At 44.4% G+C, this 23159-nt stretch overlaps 1 protein-coding gene across 1 annotated transcript; it reads right to left on the bottom strand.

Annotated features, from left to right (window-relative positions):
- Window positions 1-567: 567 nt before the first annotated feature.
- On the bottom strand, window positions 568-17012 carry LOC142068424 (cytochrome P450 3A9-like). The gene is made up of 13 exons (XM_075117598.1): window positions 16843-17012; window positions 14772-14865; window positions 14196-14248; window positions 11972-12071; window positions 11265-11378; window positions 10857-10945; window positions 9707-9855; window positions 8750-8877; window positions 7860-7947; window positions 4522-4682; window positions 3105-3331; window positions 1877-2039; window positions 568-1265 (listed from the first exon to the last, which is right to left on the bottom strand). The coding sequence occupies exons 1-13, from the start codon at window positions 16911-16913 to the stop codon at window positions 1167-1169; spliced, it is 1536 nt and encodes a 511-aa protein (XP_074973699.1). The 5' UTR covers window positions 16914-17012; the 3' UTR covers window positions 568-1166.
- Window positions 17013-23159: the final 6147 nt, after the last annotated feature.

The following is a 23159-nucleotide window of genomic DNA, read 5'->3' as shown; positions in this document are numbered from 1 at the left end:
AGCATGTCAAAGTACAGACATTGACATAGGAGGGTATGTTCTTCATATAATGGCTACGTTCAGGTGTGGAGTATAATGAGTGGATACGATGATGAGGATGGATTTACCCTTATTTGGTGAGATGCCTACCTCTTATCTTGAGGATCTCTTCCTATCAGTTTGACCTTACTAAGTGGTTGATCTTGCAACCCATACAATAAGTAGGGCTCATATCACAGAGTGCCTAGCACATAGCAGTGCCTACAGTGTCAATAACAATGTCTAAATAGAGCAACTTTCATTGCAGTCATCTTGTTCATTGTCGTATGGCTCTTCCTTGGTCTCTCCCACATTCAGAATTTTGCCCTGCTTTATTGATTAAATGGCAACATTGTGTGGTTAGTGATCAGATTAATAACCCTGCCTTAAAGTGATCCACTTAACCAAAATACTAGGTAGGAGTCGTATTATTTGTAATACATTTTACAGTAGGAACAGAAGCTTTGATCAAGTTAAATGAAGGACCAAATTCAGTAAATTCAATGGAAGATGCTGTATGTGGGTTATTTCAGGGGTCCAGACTGAATATTTTTTCAAGGCTGAAGTGAACAATTTATTCAGAGTACACAACAGAGAGTCCTTTCACAAACATTTGATGAATTCTGTTCTCTGTACAGGTTACATGCTTTTGTTCCATTAACATATGACCCAAGAGGGATTTGGTTTCCAGGATAATCTCACCACATCCCAGTAAATTCAACAGCCCAACAGTTTATACACACTTCTTCAAATATCAGTACAACTCACAAAACTCTTGGCATTCACCCGCCCCTGCCCCCAGTAGCTCTAGTGATTTCTATTTCCAGCAAAAAAGTTCCCACTGCCTCTTGGATGAGACAGTAATTCCCTCTCCAGATGGAGGAATCTCACTAGAAAGGAGTCAGAGAAGCAGAGCTGTGCCTCAGTAGAATTTTTCCTTCATATACATTCTCTAAATCGTAGATGGTATAAAAGCTATTTACAGTCACTCTCCAGGTTTACATTTCTGAGAGTCACAATTTTTATGTAGATATTCAGTAAATGCCTTCGGAATGAACGGAAGCTCTTCTTCTGCATTTGTGGCATAGACCCAATGATGTAAAGCTTCTGCTGGTACTCTGGAGAGCTGCTGTGAACTCTGTTGGGTCTTACTCCTCTGGGTGTGTGGTATAAGCTCTGGGGACTAACTTCAGAACAATAGGTTTCTCTGGTATCAGGAACCCGCGGGAATTCAGCTTGAGCGGGATCTGCAACATTAGCAGAGAAAGGAACATTTGTAGCCCAGCAAATAAAATATACACAGATTATCAAAGAGATATTATGCCTTTGTTTTCTCTTCTTTGCCCAAAATCCAGTCCAGGTTCACTCAAAACCTGCCCCACCATTACTATAAGTTTTACAAACTTGGACATACTTTTGGTTTTCTATCAAAGCCCCAGTCCAGGAGAGTTTACTCCTTGCTTGGGGTTTTGTTATGGAAGTTTCATCCATCCCCAATGGGCCCAGACTAATGTACTGGAATGAAGGTATCACTAATGCTGATTAACCACTTTCCTCTCCTTTCTGTCCTGTAATGTTTCCTTGGTTGCTATTTTTTCCCTTAGAATAGGGAAATAGAATAACTCCTATGATATATTTTAGAATACTGTATACTTCACACAGGCATGCAATATACAATCTGCTATGTATTACACTTCTATGCTCTAACATCTGTGTTGCACATTTATTTTTCATTTGTCACCATCTACCATCTGTTTACCCAAATAAAGTATTTAAAACTGTTTTTAATTCACTCTGCCGGGGAATAATCATCTGGTTTTCACATCTGAGTTTTCAAATGTAAATCTGGGTTTCTCACCTGGGTTTCTTTGCAGGGTCTGAAGGTGAAATTCTGCAGCAGACTGGCGATAGCAACTTTCATGGAGAGGAGAGCAAACCTCATTCCAATGCAGTTTCTGGGACCAGCTCCAAAGGGCAGGTACGTGTATGGATCCAGGACCTCTTTGTTCTCTTTACTGAACCTGATTCCAGTCACAAGTGTAAGGAAGAAATTAGGGAAGCAAAGAAAAAGAAGGCCAAGTATCTCTCTCTCTCTCTCTCTCTCTAAATGAACCTCCGATTGTGTGTTAGAGAAACTTTGCTTTTTTATAACTAGCACATCTTTGGTTATCCCAGCAGCCTAATAGTTACAGAGCCCTTCGGCTGTTTGGGGTGGCGTGAGGCGGAGGATCTGAGTTCAAAGCCCAGATTATGTCCTTTGCACCCAGGCTAGCAGCATCGTGAGTTCCACTCTTTCAAAATGACCACTATTTCTTTCCCATTGTTTCCTGAGAGAGTGAAGCCAGCAGACATCTTTGTTAAGAGCAGCCTGTTGTTTCAGTCCTATTGGGAACAATGGGAGATAGGTGGCCATTTTGAAAATGACATCTAACTGTGGGCAAGTATGACCTCAGTCTCACTGAGACCAGTGGGAGATGGTATCAGTTTGAAAGAGGGCAGTTCTACGCGGAATTCTCTACAGCCAACCCCTTCTGAAGGAAAAACTTTCAGTGATGAATGGGAAAAATTACCTTTAATCCTAATGGTTTTCAAATGTAGTTTCTAGAAAAGATTTCAGTGAGTTCTGACTATATGGGAAGTTTTGAAGTGTCAGTATTATTCTGTTGTTGAGATGGGAGAAAGAAATAGTCTGACAATGGGTGCTAAATTTCTCAAAAGGACCAATTTTTTAAATTAATTTTAACTCCTAAATTAATCAACCAATGTACTTGCACAATCTCAGATAGCTCACTCTGTACTCAGAGAGGAAGTGCTGTACTTCTGAGGAGAATATGCCGTATTCTTCATATGTAACAGAGTTGTTAAATCCCTGCTGTAAGTGCAAAATTCAACTTGGCCTTAACTATGGACTCATGAGCGGTGTGTCTTCACAATAATGAATCCTCTCCAGCTTTTGTATTGGCAAACAGGTGTTAAGATTAAACACAACAAGAATTTCTTTGTAAGAGACTGATATTTAGGAATGAAGTAATACCGGTAAAAGAGATAATTATATTGCTCATTCCCTATTGATATAGATTCTGTACCTTTCCGGTCTGAACTCCTCTGGTTCTGGCCAGTATTCTGGGATACGATGCAGAACCGAGGGTGGGATCATAACCACAGTGTCTTTTGGAATGGTCAGTCCATTTATCTCTACGTCTTTCTTGCAGACCCTTTCAAGTCGTCCTCCAAGAGGAAACAGCCTAAGGACTTCATTCACTGCCATGTCGAGATACTCCATCTGCATCAGGGCATTGTAGGTAAGAGGAGCCTTCAGGGGAATGGGAAAAAGATTGTCAGGTATGTGGGAGTCTAGATCAGATTTCCATGTGATCAGTGTGGAAACCATCATGTCCTCCCCTCTCATCTGTTACAGTGCACATTCTACATTCAATCCTGAACTGAACATTCAGTGTGAACCTAAGAATTCACCTTAATTTTCCTTTCCTAAATAATGTAAGTTACTGAAAATCTCTGACCATTTTTGCAAACAAAGTTTGTACTTAAAATCAGCAATTCTCTGAGCCTCCTGGTGTGGCCAATGCATTTCTGAAAAGTGGCATCTCTTGAGACACGTGATTGTCCAGTGTAAGAGATCACAAACACCATAATATGAGTACCCATGAATAATGGTATGAATTTCCTGAGTTGTTCCAAGAATACTCCATGTCTCCCATCTAGCATCTCCTTTCCATGAGCGTAACTATCTACTCCTGATCGCTCCTTGTTTCCCTTTGCTACTGCTTCATAAACAATTCATTGTTGTTTACCAAGTTAAAGTAACTAGAGGTAATTTGCCCCTTGCGGAGTGTGTGAATTCTGATGAGAGAGATAAATAGGTAGCAAAAAGGGTAGTATGGGGAAAATATATAGACAAGCAGATATAAGAAAAACAAGATGTCTGTGTGTGTGTGTCTCTGTGTCTGTATATATTGGTATAATATACATATATGACTCAGTAAGGATTTATTTTATTGTCCCATGGGCAGAGTTACTGGTGTGGGTTTGAGATTGTACTAAAGACTGATTCGCAATCTCTGGTATTGCCAGGCTACTGTTATCCGTGTTCACCATCCCCTCAGCCTCCCTTCCCCTCATATATCATCTGGAGATTTTGAGAAATGCACAACAGCTATTATGCGTGTAATAGTTATGGTGCGGAGTTTGCAAGATTGCGGTGGTATATTCTACACATGGTACTTTATGTAACACACCCGAAATGAACACATGCCATTTTGGAAGCAAGTTATTGGCTCTCCTTTTAGTGAAAGCAGAACTTTCTTAAAGTGTGCCCATCAAGAGCTTCCACAGGATAGCAGAGTCAGTATTTATTAAATGGTAGTTTTTAGCAATGTATTTAACGTCTTTAAAGAACAGTCTCCTTAACTGGACTTAATTAGAGGGAAGAAACTGGCTTTAAAGAGGCTCTGTGCAATCACTGAGCAGCCAACATTCTCTTACCTTGTTTGGTAAAACTGAGTCTAGCTCGTCCTGCAGCTTCTGCTGCACATCAGGGTGGGTGGCCAGCTTGTAAGCCAGGTAGCAAAGGGAGTTGCTGGTGGGCTCATATCCAGCAACAATGAAAATAAGCGCTTGTGCCAAAATCTCAGTATCAGTCAGGCCTGTGAGAAGAGAGGAAAACAGGTAGAAAAGTTGAGGCCCAAACATTACAGCACATAGGCTGCGCTCTTTGCACATTGTGTATTTTATAAAAGTATAGATGGCCAACGATTTATTATTATTAAGGCTAAAAAATTTTCACGGAGGTCGCGGAATCTGTGACTTCCAGCGACCTCCGTCTATTCAGTCCTGTCGGCCGGGAGCTGCGGGGTCCCCCGACCGCCCGCTGCAGCAGGAAGGACCCGCAGCTCCCCGTGGCTGCAGGCGGCAGGGAGGGGGCCCAGAAGCTCCGAGTGGCTGCAGGGGTACCCCGGAGCTCTTAGCCACCGTGGGCACTGGGGATCCTTCAAAGCTCCCGGCCGCTGCAGGTAGCAGGGTTACCCTGAAGCTCTGAACAGGGGGACCCTGGAGCTCGGAGCGCCCCCGCAACTGCCCAATCTTTGCAGGCCGCGTGGGGACCCCGCAGCTGGGCTCCCCATTTGGTCAGGGATATTTTTAGTAAAAGTCAGGAGACCGGTCAATGGCAATAAAGAAAAATTAATGGAAGCCCGTGACCGGTCCCTGACTTTTACTAAAAATATCCCTGACAAAATCTTAGCTTCAATAATAATAATAATAATAATCACTAATTATTATTATTATTATTGTTGTTACTGTTATTATCCCATAGGCATGGCTCATGGGTCTGGTGGGAAAATTAAACATGGACTAATGATTGCTTTGTAACCTCTGGCATTGTTGATTGGTGTATACAGAACACACAAAGCAAAACATGTGTTCCTGCCAAGTTTGCTGTGGTTCATTTTCAGCTTATCTAACCCAAGTATTCTGTGGTTACATAAATGTCACAGGACACCTGCTATCTCCCAGTGGGCGCTCCGAGCTCCAGGGTCCCCCTGTTCAGAGCTCCAGGGTAACGCTGCTACCTGCAGCGGCCGGGAGCTTTGAAGGATCCCCAGTGCCCACGGTGGCTAAGAGCTCCGGGGTACCCCTGCAGCCGCTCGGAGCTTCTGGGCCCCCTCCCTGCCACCTGCAGCCACGGGGAGCTGCAGGTCCTTTCTGCTGCAGCGGGCGGTCGGGGGACCCCGCAGCTCCTGGCCGACAGGGCTGAATTGACGGAGGTCGCTGGAAGTCACAGATTCCGCGACCTCCGTGAAAATTTTTTAGCCTTAAGAAGAATTAAGGATATTTCTAACCAAGCTAAAAGAAAAGGTGTACTTGTGGCACCTTAGAGACTAACCAATTTATTTGAGCATCAGCTTCCGTGAGCTACAGCTCACTTCATCGGATCCATACTTTGGAAAGTGTAGAAGATCTTCTTATATACACACAAAGCATGAAAAAATACCTTCTCCCACTCCACTCTCCTGCTGGTAATAGCTTATCTAAAGTGATCACTCTCCTTACAATGTGTATGATAATCAAGTTGGGCCATTTCCAGCACAAATCCAGGTTTTCTCACCCCCCCCCCCCACACACACACACACACAAACCCACTCTCCTGCTGGTAATAGCTTACCTAAAGTGACCACTCTCCTTACAATGTGTATGATAATCAAGGTGGGCCATTTCCAGCACAAATCCAGGGTTTAACAAGAACGTCTGGGGGGGGGGGGTAGGAAAAAACAAGGGGAAATAGGTTACCTTGCAAAATGACTTAGCCACTCCCAGTCTCTCTTCAAGCCTAAGTTAATTGTATCCAATTTGCAAATGAATTCCAATTCAACAGTTTCTCGCTGGAGTCTGGATTCGAAGTTTTTTTGTTGTAATATAGCAACTTTCATGTCTGTAATCGCGTGACCAGAGAGATTGAAGTGTTCTCCGACTGGTTTATGAACGTTATAATTCTTGACATCTGATTTGTGTCCATTTATTCTTTTACGTAGAGACTGTCCAGTTTGACCAATGTACATGGCAGAGGGGCATTGCTGGCACATGATGGCATATATCACATTGATGGATGTGCAGGTGAACGAGCCTCTGATTGTGTGGCTGATGTTATTAGGCCCTGTGATGGTGTCCTCTGAATAGATATGTGGGCACAGTTGGCAACGGGCTTTGTTGCAAGGATAGGTTCCTGGGTTAGTGGTTCTGTTGTGTGGTATGTGGTTGCTGGTGAGTATTTGCTTCAGGTTGGGGGGCTGTCTGTAGGCAAGGACTGGCCTGTCTCCCAAGATTTGTGAGAGTGTTGGGTCATCCTTCAGGATAGGTTGTAGATCTTTAATCATGCGTTGGAGGGGTTTTAGTTGGGGGCTGAAGGTGACGGCTAGTGGCGTTCTGTTCTTTTCTTTGTTAGGCCTGTCCTGTAGTAGGTGACTTCTGGGAACTCTTCTGGCTCTATCAATCTGTTTCTTCACTTCCGCAGGTGGGTATTGTAGTTGTAAGAATGCTTGATAGAGATCTTGTAGGTGTTTGTCTCTGTCTGAGGGGTTGGAGCAAATGCGGTTGTATCGCAGAGCTTGGCTGTAGACAATGGATCATTTGTGCTGGAAATGGCCCAACTTGGTTATCATACACATTGTAAGGAGAGTGATCAATTTAGATAAGCTATTACCAGCAGGAGAGTGGGATGGCGGGAGGTATTTTTTCATGCTTTGTGTGTATAAAAGATCTTCTACACTTTCCACAGTATGCATCCGATGAAGTGAGCTGTAGCTCACGAAAGCTTATGCTCAAATAAATTGGTTAGTCTCTAAGGTGCCACAAATACTCCTTTTCTTTTTGCGAATACAGACTAACACGGCTGTTACTCTGAAACCTTCTAACCAAGCTGATATTGAAGCAGTTGTATTTAAAAGAATTGTGAATAGTGATGCAATGGAAACGAACAGCTGGGGAGCAGAGCTGGCTTTTGCCTCTTACCATTTTGGCAGGTACCAACTCCATATTTTTCACTGGCCAAGGCTAACGATTATACGGCAGGAGTTGGCCTGGAATGCATGTCTTCTATTCTACTTGTGGAAAGAGTGTTACATAAAAGGGATGATCACTTGTCCCCATCTAACTCTGTGCTGGACAAAAATGTGTGTATAGTCCAGGTGAGTCAACGAGTCCTCTCCCCAGCTGCAGATGGCGGGATGAACCATTTATTTCCTCTCCAGTAGGACACCTGTTCCTATTCCCCTCACTCCAGCAGCCCCCAAAGGCACTCACAAGTACGACTATTTTTATGGTGTTACCTTTATATGTGTGAGTCACCCCATTGCTTTCATAGCTAGTGTTAGAGTTCTGGGATTCCATCATCAGCTGCAGGAAATCCACTCGGCCCTGGGAAAAGAAGTAACCATTCAGTGGAGAGCTGGTTTGGTGAGAGATCCCCTAGGGAAGGCTCACAAAGATGGGTCTCAAAACATAAAGGTTGTATTTTAAAGTCCCCAGGAGTGGCCAGAGAGGACCCAGCAGAATGTAAATGCCTTTCTTGTTACAGTGGGTCAAAACATGAAACTCTTACGCTTCTGGGAGGGTTCCATCTGCCCAGTCCCAGAGAGATGTCAGCCAAGACAGCAGACTTGGTCTCTTGCTGTCGCAAGGAATGACGACTGCAGAGCTAAACTACATTTGTCCACTTTGCAAAGCACCCTCATTAATGTAGCTGTGCAATTTTAGGGGAAAGTAATAACTACATCTCAGTAAGTGACTTTTTCAAGTAGCTCCCTTAAAACAGGATTACTCTGGGGGACGTGAAGTCCAGCACGGAGATAAATCTGATTCTGTCATTTTTGGAGAGTGACGACCGCCTCTTTTGGGGACTGTGCTCCTGAATACCACAATATCAGTGACACTGCACTGTGTATTGATGCACAGCTCTACTGCTTGCTCAGTGGAGTCTCTCCCTCTGTCTGCTCCAGCTCTCCAAGTCTACTCCTACGGGTAGTTTTCTGTAAATCGTAATCTTTGCATGCCCAAATTGCAATCCAGTTTGCATGGGTTTTACCCTGATATAGCCTGAGATATCACACACTGTTGTGGTCCTTTGCTGAACTCTAACTCAAGCAAGTAAGTGTTTTTCTCTTGGGCTAATTGAATAGAGAATGTTCTCTGGCATCATGACTGGGAGAGTCCTGCTAACCCCTTTGGCCTCTTTTTCACGGTCCTCCTTCATTCTGGCGATCGACTTTGTGAAGAATTCTATGGTATCTTTGGGGAAAAAATTCACATCCATTTTCTTAAGAAGGGGAATGAGGAACGGGCATACAACTAGAAGGGAGACAAAAAATAACTGTGATTGAAACAAGGTCCAGGGAATAGAAGTCCATTTCTCCTAAGATATCTATGGTAAAATATTAATTAGAACAACTGAAATGTTTATTAGAAAGATGAGGCTGCATCTAAATGATGGCTCTGTTTGATCATTTCTCCTGTGTACTGGGGAGCTCACTGAGGGCCTGTCTGCCACCATGTTCCTCGTGGGGCAGATGGGCTCCATGCTCCCTCTTCTCAGGTTTCTGCACAAATGATATAATTTAGCCCTAAATGTAAATGAAAGCAAAAGGAGCATTCCACTATTTCACACCACGTCTGACTGGAGGCGCTGTCACTGGGACTGGGGAGTCACATTCCAAGTGCAGGACATTCCTCCAGTTTGCACTACCAATGCTACAGCGATATGGACCAGAATGAAAATAAACTAAAAGTTTTGAAATTCTTCCAGTCATTTCAGACTGACCTCAACGTTCTGATATTCACTAACGTCTCATGTCCCAGCAAACATCTCCAAACCTTCCCCACAGCATTGTGATCCTTCCCACAACCTATAGACCAAATTCTGAGCTTACTAGCACTTGCATAACTCCAGATGATTCTCATCCGTGGGATTGTATGGGTATAAATTAGAGCAGAATTTGTCTAAGGTGACCCTTGAGACTTTTATCCTTGGCAGTAAAGTTGCCTAGTCATTGGCTTATAGGCTCAGGTATAGCCACTTGTATTGTATAACCGATAGACCACTTGTCTCATTCTGATGCTGAAATCACGGTTCCAAAAGAAACACTTAAATGGAATTTTTAGTGAGCAACAGACAACTTACGTATCAAAATGAAGAGTGGGTGAAACAAGTCAAACTTCACTAGCTTCTTGATTTCCTTGACAAAAGGATCTTTGGGGTTGTTCATGGAGTCAATGTTCACACCAAAGGAAGTGCTAGTGACAACATCCATGCTATAGGCTCCAAAGATGCTGAGAAAAGACAGAAAACAGAACACAGATAGGGGAGTTAATGTTTGAAATAGGTAATTACAACTTTTCCCTCCCTTCCTATATTGCATCTCCTTAAAGAACAGAAAACTCTCATGAGACTTTTCTTTATGCTGTTGTAAAGAGGGGGCAAGGTACTCAACACAAGTAGAACATCCAAAGGCAAAGGGATAGAGTTTCATGAAGTTTTACCTGCAGCGCTCAGAATCTAGAATCTGGTAGCCTTGCTCTGGATATTACACAATGTAATGTATTGGCCTATGTGTGTGTCCTCTGGTGGAATCAGACCTATTCAAGGGCCTGTGAATGTCTTGTCAAGTGGCTGTGGCCTGTTAAGAGGCTAGGAGCCCTAGTTCTGCTGACAGCTGATATTAAATCTGTGTGCTCCAGTGGTAGAATAAATGAGCTGTGAAAAATAAATAAAAATCAAATAATAATATATTATTTATTATTTATTTATTATTTGTATTCCGGTAGTGCCCAAACATGCTGGGTCAACGCAGGCAAAAAAACACAGTCTCTGCCCCAAAGAGTTCACCATCTAAGAACTTTCATGGATGCGCACCTTTACAAAGAAGTTTTGCCTGACCTCCAACTCTCGGCTTTGGTCCTCATGTATTAAATAGCAGACCTCAGAGATAGTAAAGGTCTGTTAAACCATCCTCTCAAACTCCTTGCCAGTGTAGGGTTGTTCCCTACGCTACATTTTCTAGTATTTTTTCCACTCTAGTTTAAAATGTGCCAACCTTTGGGGCGTCCATCAGTTCCCTTGAGAGAATGTTCCACAGGTTTCACCCCAGGGAGATTTTCTTGAGATTTAACCTCTATTTTCCCTTTTAAATTTCATTTTAGCCCTTCAGATAGTCCTGTTCGTCACTTCAGAAGTCTGGTTTATTCAAAGAACAACCTGCATTGCCAGTAATGAATGAACCAAAGAGTTGCTAACAAGATTTGCTGTTCCTGTTCCTGGAAGAGTTACTCACTCCTTAACTTCCACAGGCTCATCCTTTTCTGCTTTCTTCTGAACATTTCTCACCAAAACCTCCCCGTATTGCTTCATAATGGGAAACATCTGAAATACACATTACAGGACATGACTTAAACATACCAAATATTACTTCTTCGTTAAGCCTAGCTTCTGAAAAGCAGAGGGGAGGTTCATTAGTACTTACAGACTTGATCCGTTTCTACTGTCAGGGGCTTTTTGTTTTAATCCTTTTTCCTTTCTTTCTTTCTTTTTCTTTTTTTTACATTAGGAGGCACAAATGAAATAGGCCAGTTTAATCATTTGAATCGGACTGAAGAGACCAGACCATTATAACTATCTCAGCCTGAATGCCACCTGTGTACTGACCCGAGGGTTAGTGTGTGCCTGGTCCTCTGGGTTTTACCTCCTTTAGCTTCCCACTGGTGAAGGTTGGAGAGAGCACTGTACGAATTCTCTTCCATTTCTCATCCTGAGCCATGGAGACAGCAGACTCCAGCACTCCCACTAGACCTAAATTCTGGGGTGACAAAGGCAAGTTTATAGCTGTCAAGAGGCTATTGGGTTTCTCTACTAAACATAAGAGTGCACAAAGCAATCCTTTTCCCGCCCCATGTACACACACATATACACTTCCCCAAACTGGTTACACTTAGGCAGATATACCCACAAGAAGACACCAACTCTACACGCACTGGGGGAGACCTCTACAAATGTACACACACTAACTCAGACTGGTGCGCATGCACTTGCGTGCACACACACACAATCAAATTCAGCTCTCGTTTATACTGGTGTAACTGAGAGCTGACTTTGTCCTAAGTACTTTTTTTTTTATTTAATAAATAAAAATAAACAACCTAAGCAGCTTTTAAAGTGCAGTCAAACAGTTTTCTCTGAGAGCCAGGGGATCCAGTTCCAGGTGAGGTCCCCCTGCTCCCTTGTTCCTTTAGGGATATGCAGTGGCCACTTAGATTAATGCCAGCTGTGCATTCATTCTGAATGCATCTCCAAAAGAAATCTTGTGTATCTCTACAGAGTTTAACTACAGTATTTGATGTTCTTATGGCTTTATTGCATCTTTCTGATGAATATTAATGATTACAAGCCTACCCGCCGGTTGGTAAAGGTGGTGAAGCACTCTTTCACCAGCACAGTTTTAATTATTGTAGGATCTGTGACAGCCAGCACAGGTTGCCTGCCTTCATAAAACCTATGGGGGAAAAGAAATAAAAATCCATGATTAACTACTATCAGTGAAAGTCAGGAGTTAAACAAAAGCTCCTTCCTCCCAGGTTTCAGAGTAGCAGCCATGTTAGTCTGTATTCGCAAAAAGAAAAGGAGTACTTGTGGCCCCTTAGAGACTAACCAATTTATTTGAGCATAAGCTTTCGTGAGCTACAGCTCACTTCATCGGATGCATTCAGTGGAAAAACTGGTGTTTCTCTGATAGCTACAAGTCCTAGTCTTTATTAGCTTCTATAGCAAAGTGCACTGACTAGAAATACAGATATACAGAATCATAGAAATTAGAGATGGAAAAGACCTTCAGGTCATCATATATTCCTGCCTTTTCCAGCCACTGCAGGAATGTTTCCTCTGAGAGACTATGCCTGTTGAAAAATCTCTCTCACACACACATAAATATCCCAAAAGACAGCCTACCTGTATCTTTTCTGAAAGAGACCCAGCATCCCATTTTAAATCAGTTTTCTGCTTCTTGTAGTTGTATTAAAGACCAATACAAAGAATAGGAGGAACTGGCTATCCAGGGGAAATGGTGAAAATGGCTATATACAAAGTGCTGTCAAACGCACATAGTTAACAAACTGAAGCTACAGAGAGAAATACTGTTTTTTCTCGACTTTCTTTCATTTATAGTCTTCTGGGTGCTACTGGTATCACTAGTAAGTAAAAGATTTCAGGCCAAGGTGTCATTTTTAAATGGGTGATGCTCATTTAATTTCATCCCTTTCCTCCTAGCTGTACTTCTGTCTGCCACCCTAAACTCCTCTCCCTCTTTGGTGCTTATGTCCTTCAAATGCATGTAGACAGCTCTCTCCTCATTTTCCCAAGTAAAACATTTCTTCCTTTCAATTTTTCTCAAATCAATCCCTCCCCACTCACTGGTCCTAGAATAGGATTTTTCCTGTAAGAGATTTGTACTGGAAAATCTTTTCCAAAACCAAACGATCAATAGTACAAATTTTTCTGTGATTCAAGCCCCTCACTTGGTGTCATGCATAACTTGAATTGTAACAAAAGGTTTATCATAAGCAAATAATGTTCAGCAGGATGTCACAGTAACATCACACAACATGAAAACAAAAGGATTGCTTCACTTTTTTTTTTTTTTTGTACAAACGTTAAAGAAAGGGTCCAATCCTGTAGAAGGCCAAACACCTTCTAAAATCAATGAGAGGTACTGAACACAGAGCTACTGAATCCTAAAGGCAGTAGGTACCTTCACTTTCACTCTTTGGACTGTACGTTTCCAGACTCTTATACTCTGGTTATGATGTTAGCAGTAAATTTGTTCCATCCTTTTGATTCACGTACTTAAAACTTTTCAGCAGGTTGCACTGAAATACACCTGTAGATTGGCTTGAATTCTTGTTTTAAATCATGGTTTTAAGACCAGATTTTTCAAGATTTATTATCCTATAACGGACATAAGGTAAATGTGGATTTATATGGGTTTTTGAATGGATGGGAAAATGTTATAAGGGCCAGTTGGATAGATTGCAGAAGATAGCAGATCATGTAGCCCAAGTAATAACCGCAGTGGCAAATGTAGGGAATATCCAGTGCAGAATAAGAGCAGCGGTAACGCAAACGTATCACGCTTCAGCAGGTCAGGGTTAGAGACAGAAACAGAGTTGGTAGAACTGAGATCTGTATACAATAACAGCATATCTGTGTAGTATCTGGAATACATATACCTTCCTTTACAATTTGCAGTCCAGAAGAACTGGCCTTCTAAGTTACAAATTTCCTTTTATGTCAATGGTAGTTTTGCCATTAACTTCAGTGGGAGCAGAAGCTGGCAGTCTGCATCTGATATGGAACAGCTTTCATGTGAGAGTTCAGATTAACATGTACATAGCATGTCTGTGGCATGGATCCTGCAGTCAGATCCATGTGGATGGATGCTTGCATCTGGGCGCTGCTCCATTAACCTTTTTGGGGTTCCACATGGAGAACAGGGTCCAGTTACAGGATTCAGGCCTTTGAAATCTCCTCTTCCAGTGGATTTTTTTCACCCTCCAATTTGGATTCTGACTATAGGATAATGTGAGGAGAATACCAAACAGTATTCGTTGGTCAACATACTCACCCCCAGATTTTCCCGTATTTCTCATAGCATGTACTGTCAAACTCCAAGAAACCCTGCAGAGAGAGAATGTTAAAATGGAATTAGAAAAGAAGCAGGGTTTCCAGGGGAGGGGCTGGGAATGGGGCTGTCGTGGGACTAAACATCTAGAGGAAGCAGCCAGGCCAAGCACTCCTGTGTGCAGCTCTGTGTGCACACAGACTTGTGTGACTCCTAATGTCTTTGTGAGGGATAGAATCCTTTAAGAACATAGTTGGATCTATTTATTCTAGGGGCGTATCATGCTTGAGGTTAAGGAGTCTGTAAGTAAACTGTTTGCAAGGAATTCAATAAATAGTGACAGCAAACCAGCCACCTACATGTGTTCACCTGGTTTAAGCAATCACCCTGGGGCTCACCATGCCCTTCACACTATAATCTGCATTACAGAAATGTTATCCTGCATTGGGTCCTACACACCCTGTGCATTAGCGCAGAGCTTAGCACACAGGAGAACTCATCAGTGCAGTGTACAAATCTAGCTATTGTATGATGAAGGACATACGTTTGTGGAGCCAGGAGAAGCCTTCAAACACTCACTTTACGATACTCCAAGGCAGTTCCAAAGAAAGGCAATGGCTTTGGCCCAGGGATACCCAATTTCTTGAAAAAACCAAATGGCCAGATCCCATATCTGTAAAAGTAACAGAAGAATGTGAAGGCTTCAGGACAATAGTTGCAGTGAGGTTGGGGCTGAAAGATCTCAAAGCCTATCCAGGGGAAGTGAAGCTGTTGCATTAGCTCAGGACTGAAGAACCCACTCTGGAAGCTGGAAAGTGTGGTCCAAAAATTTGTGCTTCGTAAAGCTATTTAATAAGCATGCCTGTATCTACAGGGAATACTTGCTCACCACTGTACTGCAGCGATCTCTGGGGTTTAGCATTGCCTAGTGGGCTTAGCACGGGCCTGTAAGAAAGGAAATGTGGGACTTTTTTTCAGGGTATGTCACTGGCTTGCTGTGACCCTAGCACAAGTCACTGGCTCCATTTCCCAATCTTTAAAATTGGGATGATGACCCTTGCCTCTCTCCCAGGGCTGTTGGGCTCAATTCACCATTTGTAAAATGCTGTGAGATCCTCAGACAGATGGTGCTACAGAAGTGACGGGTATTAGTAGGACAGGACAGAAATGTAGCCAGGAGAATAACACACTTGTTGTAACCATTCCATTTTCAAACAATGAAAACAAACAGAAGGGCCTTCATCTTAGTTTGTTTGAGATCCAGGCTATCCCAAACCCCGTGTAAGGGATGGAAAATAGCATATTGAACTGGCTTACATAACTTTATTGCACAGGAAATAAAGCAATGTCCTGAACAGCACCACTGCCCTAGACAGACTCAAAAGAGCTCAATTGTGAATCATAAGCCTGATGTGAATAGTCAGTGGATGTTCTATTTCAACTCAAATAGTGGGGGCATGTATTTTTGGAGCAGCTCTATCCCTGTTGCCACAATGAAATTCCAAGTAGCTACCGAATGCAGCATGACAACCAAGAAGTCTTGCGTGGCCACAGAGTTGCTGCAATATGAAAATGTGGGCCAGCGAAGGTGAACAGCTTCTCCCAAACTGAAGATCAGAGTGTACCCCCGGAAGGGTCCTTGACTGGCTCCTCAATGCAAGTAACACAAACAAGTTCAGGAACAGGGTTGATAGTTTCAGAAGGCAGATGTTATTGAATAGTTGCCCATGCAGAGCAAATAAATGGACCGTGCTATTGATCACATTGACCATTAGGCTCTATACCTAAAAACGTGCAGTCTTTGTCTGACTCTGTTCTAGTCTGTATCTGTGCTGCTTTTCCTGCATCACTGGAAGTAGTTGCGAGGAACAGTCTTAATATAAAGATTCCCTCAGCAACTCCTTAGCAACTTCAAGCTTGCAGTAAGTCACCTGCGAGCCATTAATAGCAGAACAGCATTGGCAGGTGAGAAAACCAGGGTCCACTTCCACTCCCGCCCCCAGTTGTGGTGCTAGCTCCCAGCCCCGCGCCTGACCCTGTCCCCAGCCTCGGCACGGCTCCGCTCCCGGCCCCACCCCAGCCTCGGCCCTTGGCCCTGGCTCCATTCTCGGCCCGGGGCCAGGCTGAGGGTGGGAGCAGGAGTGGAGCTGTTGACAGCCCCGGGCGTGAGCCTGACTACCAGCCCCCACTGCGGCCCAGCTGCAGCTCTGCTCCCACACCCAGCCTCAGCCCCTGGCTCCGTCTCTGGCCCTGGCCCCAGACACGGACCCAGACCCACCCCCAGCTGCAGCCCCCAACCTTGGCCCTCTTACCCCTGGCCACATCCCTTCCCCCGACTCCCCTGGAGCTGCAGCACTGCTCCTGGCTCTGGGAAGGGCGCAGACAGGGCATAACTCTCAAAAGTTTGGGGGCCACTGCATTAGAGGTTTTTAAGAGCAGATTAGACAAACACCTGTCAGGAATGGTCTAGTTATTACTTAGTCCTGTCTTGAGTGCAGGGGACTGAACTAGATGACCTCTTGAGGTCCCTTCCAGCCCTACGCTTATATGATTCTGTGAAAAGACCAGTAACATTTAAATTAACAGTGGCTCTCCTTCAGGAATTTGAAAACAGCATAAGTAGAAAAGCAAAGTGTAGAATTATACTTACAGTATCAGGAGAAATAGCAGTGCAATCAGGAGAGCCCAGGTCTCAATGGAAAAGCTAGGGAAAAGGTTCATTTTAGCTCTGTACCTCTCAGTTTCTTGTTCTCTGTCTAACTTCTCAGTTGTTGTTTTTTTCCCTCTCTCTGCTCTGATCAGTCTTGGGACTAGGGAAAGAACAGTGTCGCAACTTTTTATCTGTTTGTCTCTAATCACGTGGCTCAGTGACCAAATGAAACTTGAGCTGGTCCTTTATGTAACCAAAAGGGTGGAGTGAATGCCAAAGATAGTGAAAATGCCAATCTAGACAGGTAATGTTACCTTTAATAGCTCATGACAAAAAATATAATGTAATCTCTAGGAATACAAAGATCCTCAGCACAAGTTATTTAATATATACACAGTCAGCTACTCCAGTTTTCTCTTGATAAAGTTCCTCCTCTGTAATATTTAGTTTTAATGAGGAACCACCCAATGGGCTCCTAAACAGAAATAAATAATGTCAAAGTGGCAATAAAAAGACAACATACCTACATAGAGAGTGTGATGGGTTCTCCCCGGGGCTGCCACCTGGAATTGGAGTACCACTGAGCCCTCTGACCCACCGGTCTGGGCTCCCTTTCACACTGTACTGCTGTGACAAGCTGCAAAGCCCTCCAGCCTGCACTTTCACGAGCATTCACACAGGTAGGGACACACCCAGCTGCAGTTACACACAGGCTCTCTAACCACCAGCTTCCCAGCTTAGGATCCCAGAGCAGTACCATCCTGCCCTGGTCAAATCTGGCCAGTATATGGGTTTAATACCCGGTCCGCCTCTCCCTCAATGTGAAGAGAACAATGCACACTTGTGGTAACCAAGCAGAGATTTTCCCCAAGCACTCCAGTCAAAGCTCACTGGTTTAGATTAAAACAAAAACAAGTTTATTAACTACAGAAGATAGATTTTAAGTGATTATTAGTGATAGCAAACAGATCAAAGCAGATTACCTAGCAAATAAACAAAAAATGCAAACTAAGCTTAATATACTAAATAGATTGGATATGAATTACCAGATTCTCACCCTGAGAAATGATACAAGCAGGCTGCAGATTCTTAAGGGGCAAGCTGCACTTGCTTTACAGCTTGGAATCCCCAGGTGTTTCATTCACCAGCTAAAAATCCCTTTAGCACTTCCCCCGGTTCAGTCTTTGTTCCTCAGACGTTTCCAAGAGTCTTCTTGTGTGGGGAGTGAAGAACCTCAGATGATGTCACTCCCTGCCTTATTTAGCTTTAGCATATGGTGGGAACCCTTTGTTTCAAAACTTGGTTCCCAGACCGATTTATGGAAAAATACTGACATCCCAAGATGGAGTTCAGAATCATGTGGCCTGGTCACATGTTCTTGTAGAGTCATAGCAGCTGTTACTTACCGGCTGTCTGTAGCGTTCTCAAAAGGGCTCACCAGGTGGGGGATAAGCTTCTCCTAAGGCCTGTTGTTTTTCCTAATGACTCATTACCCTGAATAGGCCCTTCCCCACCCACTGTCTAGACTGAAAGCATCTTGCCTAGTGGGCATCACCCAGGTGTACCTATATTTGAAATACAGATACATAGTCAATATTCTTAACTTCAGATACAAAAGTGATATGTGCATACAAAGAGGATAATCATATTCAGAAAATTATAACTTTTTCAGTGACACCTCACATGACTTATCTTGTATAAAATGCATCATAATTATGCTATAATCATATCATCATAATATCACTGTGAAGAATATGGGGTGCAGTGTCACAGAGTGATCCGAAGTGAAGGCATGAGAGTTGTATTGAGCAGGAGTAAGAATGGATATTGTGCAGTATATGGTAGCATCCTTTCTCTAGTGGCCCAATCAGCTTCTGTAGAATTTAAGGGTTTAGAGTAGCAGCCGTGTTAGTTTGTATCAGCAAAAAGAACAGGACTACTGTGGCACCTTAGAGACTTACAAATTTATTTGAGCATAAGCTTTTGACGGCTACTGTTCCTCACACATTCTTGTCAACTGCTGGAAATGGCCCACCTTGATTATCACTACAAAAGGTTCGCCTCCCACCCCGCCCACACTCTTCTGCTGGTAATAGCTCACCTTTCCTGATCACTCTCATTACAGTCTGTATGGTAACACCCATTGTTTCATGTTCTCTGTGTATATAAAATCTCTTCACTGTATTTTCCACTGTATGCATCCAATGAAGTGAGCTGTAGCTCATGAAAGCTTATGCTCAAATAAATTTGTTACTCTCTAAGGTGCCACAAGTCCTCCTTTTCTTTTGATACAGACTAACACGGCTGCTGCTCTGAAACCAAACATTACATTGAAGCTTTTGATAATTACACTTTACACCTGAGGGCAGGAGAGATGTTCACTTCGGAGAAAGATACACAGTATGCCATGGGAAATGGCTTGTCCCTAAAATGCCTCTAAAAATAAAGCATTGACAATTTTTTCATGTGGTTTTCCCTTATTTCCATCCAACAAAGATGGTCACCCTAAGTGTAGGTGATGCCTTTAGGTTGGATTCACACTAAGGGGTTGTCTTCCCTGCAGAATAAAAGGTATGCTAGCTAACTCAAGTTAAGAACACACCCTGTTTTTAGCAGTGTAGACGTACCTGCTCCTCAGGGCAGCCCAGGTTCACCAGTCTCAGTTCCTCTGTGCTGAAAATATGACTGAGGCTACTGGAACACACTGAGATCTTCCGCTGTGTCTCTCAAAGGCTCTTTGTAATGGGGAGTGCTCACCTCAAGAGTGCCCTCTGGTGTCAGGGAAAAATGATGCAGGGGTTTTCATCTTTAGCACCCCTGGCAGGCTATCTGTTTTGGGGCACCATTCAGCCCCTCCAGCTGAGAAGTGACTAGGCCCAAAAATAATAAATGTCCAAGTGCAGTCCAAAGTCCCAGAGTCAGCCTATCTTCTGGGTCCTGTGCTCAACCCTTCCCTGGGGTTCCACTGCCTTTCTCCAGCTCTGTCCCACCCACCTAAGTCTCCCTGAGGCCTCTAGCCACTAAGGGTACGTCTACACAGTGAAGAAAAACCCGGGCTAGCCGACTCAGGATCGCGGGGCTGTTTCATTGCTGTGTAGACTTCCAGACTCGGGCTGGAGCGCAGACTCTAGGTCCCTGCAGGGTGAGAGGGTCACCGAGCCAGCCCTGGTCAGCTGGCATGGGCCAGTGGCAGGTTTTTCTTTGCTGTGTAGACGTACCCTAACAGTGCCCTTTGCAGCAGCCCGCTTGCCTGAACTCTCTCAGCCTGTTTATAAGGCCCAGGTGTCCGTGGAGTTATCACCCCGTCCGTTTTCAGTCCCGTCCTCTCTGGCTGACAAGCTAGGGTCTGACTATTGCCCAGGTAGACTGAATGTGCCCAGCTGGCCTTTAACCCTTTCACCCCATCACACTCTTCTCTCACCCTTTGTTTCCGGATGGGGTTGTAACGCTCTGATCAGTGTTGGGATGATGGCAGATAGAGCTCTGATCTTTTGTTTGCACAGCAGATTAGAAAATAGCCCAGTCCTACCCCCGCTGGGCCAGATTTGACATAGCACTACAGCCCCTTGTGCCAGCTAAGGTTGCAGGGCAGGCATGAGTGCCCCCCCAGGAATACCTCAAGCACAGGGAGCCCCTAGACGTGACTCTGACAGCTAGGCGGAGCTGCTCCCCTACAATCACAGGGGCATTCTGGGATATGAAGTCGGGGCATAGCAAGGGTTGGAGGAGGCATGGCTGGGCCCGGCCTGCTCCTTGAAGATTCAGCTCCCCTGCCAACCCCCATAGGGGTCATTGTAGTCAGACACATATTTGAGCGGCCCTCAGGGCTCCTGTAGCCTGTGCCGGGTGTCCCAGGGAGGCACAAACTGCCTCTCTCTGTGCTCTCCCTTGTTCCTCAGCAGCAGCACTTTCAGAGATGCCGTTTCTGTCTGTGGAGTGCTTCCCCTTCCACCTAAACTGGAGATAATGGCACCTCCCATCAGTGCAGTCCAGACTGTACCCCTGTGCTCTGAGTAAGCCTTTCCAGCCAAGGAAGGGAGACCGCCTTTCCCCAGCTTTACAACCCCCTCAAGAAATCATGGCTTCTAGATCCCAAAATGAGCCTGGAGCCTTTGAAGTTGCCATTCTGTCTGGCCCTCACAGAGCAGAGCCCCAGGCTGCTGCTGAGGTCCTGTCAAAATCAGGTCCTTGCCCCCACTTTGGGTATGAACAGGACACATTTCCCCAGTTTTTGCCAGTTCCCTTTATGACTAAATTGCCCTCAATCTCTCTCTTTATGAGCCCAGCACACTGGACGGTAGGGGGATGGAGCTGAACTGCAGTGCACGGTAGCAAAGAACAAGCTCTAAATTCCATCAGCATTTCAGAGCAAGCACCTTGTGACATTATTGACATAATCTGGGACCGTATAGATCATTGTTGCAACCAAGGTCCTGTAGTGGCACTAAACCTTATATAAAGGGGGGCAAATGAGGTGTCTAAGACAAGGTTATGGTTTGCTGACAATGATTATGCTGTCTATATGTGTGTATCATTTTTGTAGTTGAAGTTAAGAATATTGGCTCTATACTGTCTGTATTTGAAACTTATGCTATGCTTCTGGGTGACACTCCAGAGAAGTTGGTGTCAGCTCTGCCTAGCCTGCTTGATGGCCCATTAAGGACCATCAGCTGTACAACTGACCCATTGAGAGAAGGCAGAGACGCCTTGTGACTCAGCAAGGTATGCAGGGACATGCCTATGGACAGAACTCTGAGGTTTTTCCATGCCATGTGATGGACAGCTTGTCTTTGGAACAAAGAAAGAAAGACCACATGGCAAGAGAATCTAAAAAGCTTCTGCAGCTCCCCCATTTTGTCTTCAGTCCTGCTTCTTACCTCTGGAGGAACTTTGCTACACTGAAGCTTTGAACCAAGGACTGAAAGACCCATCCCAGCTGTGGATGTACTCCAGAGACTTGATTTGAACCTGCAGTTTATTCTATCACTGCTGCAAGCCTGAACCAAGAATTTTGCCATTACTATATATAATTGATACCATTTAACCAATTCTAGCTCTCATCTCTATCTTTTCCTTTTATGAATAAACCAAGGTGCCAGGTTTGGGGGGTATTGAGTCCTTGAGGAGGGGAAGTTCTCTGTGCTGAGGATTCTCCCAGGGAGGATCCCCTTGTCCTGCTGAGTTCCTCGCATTCATTTTCTCCACCTCTCTCCTCAGCATCTTCGGCACCTACAGTTTGGACGTGGTGGCCAGCACTTCATTTACTGTGAACATCGACTCCATGAACAACCCCAATGACCCCCTTGTCGCCTACATCAAGAAGTATCTCTCATTCAATTTCTTTAACCCACTGCTCCTGTCAGTAGGTATGAGGATCCTACACACCTAAAGACTCAAACTCCTAGATTAGTGCCTTAGGGCCTGTGTACCCTATCTCCCATCATCTCCTTTGGGATTTCAGGGTCCCCTTCACTTTTCAGGAGGTGCTCAGCCCCTTGTAAGATCAGGCCCTCCCTGACAGATTTGTAAAGATACTTATACAGAGAGATTCTCCCCTATTCCTTTGGCCAGCTCAGTCTGCAGCACCCAGGCAAAATAACTGGATACAGAGGTAAGAGGGAGAACTTTTATTCCCTTGGCAGGACAACTACACTGAATGTGGCATCACAGTTGGCTAAGTAGAGGGGTAAAAGTCAGGAGATTCTCAAGTGAAATTCCCACCCACGCCACAGCGGAGGACTCCTGTAATCCCTCTTGACCAGGGGTCTGAACTAGGTGAAATAAATTGGGAGTCACCAGTTGTCATTAGAGCCAGAAGCACTGGAAAAAGGTCATTTGGCAGGCTAGTTGTCCTTGGCGAGTTACCCGGACTCTGCCCACTCTCCCGCTGTGCCTTGGAGCACACATCCCACTGCAGCCCTCTTTGCTGAGCTGCAGCCTGTTAACCACGAGGGGAACTGTTTCCTTTCTCTCTTGTTCAGTGATGTTCCCCTTCCTGACACCAGTGCTGGATAAGATGAACGTGAGTCTGTTTCCCTCGGGCTTCCTGGACTTTTCCTCAACATTATCCAGAGCATCAAGAAGGAGAGGCAGAAGAACAACCACTTGGTCAGTCTGGCCCACCTCGTCTTCCTTAGCATGCATGCGCTTGCTCTGAGAGTATGACTAAGCTGGAGATGTAATTTCCAGCTCCACGAAACAGACCCGTGCCAGCTCCGATGAAGCTTGTGTGCTAAAATTAGAAGTGTGGCGGCAATAGCTCAAACAGCAGGAAGGGCGAAGCGCCCTGTCATAAATATAGGGGGAAGGGTAAACAC

This window comes from Caretta caretta, chromosome 10, assembly GCF_965140235.1.
Source record: "Caretta caretta isolate rCarCar2 chromosome 10, rCarCar1.hap1, whole genome shotgun sequence".
NCBI classification, from domain to species: domain Eukaryota; kingdom Metazoa; phylum Chordata; order Testudines; family Cheloniidae; genus Caretta; species Caretta caretta.
The sequence above is the reverse complement of the archived record's forward strand: the minus strand, read 5'-3'. Positions and strand labels throughout refer to the sequence as shown.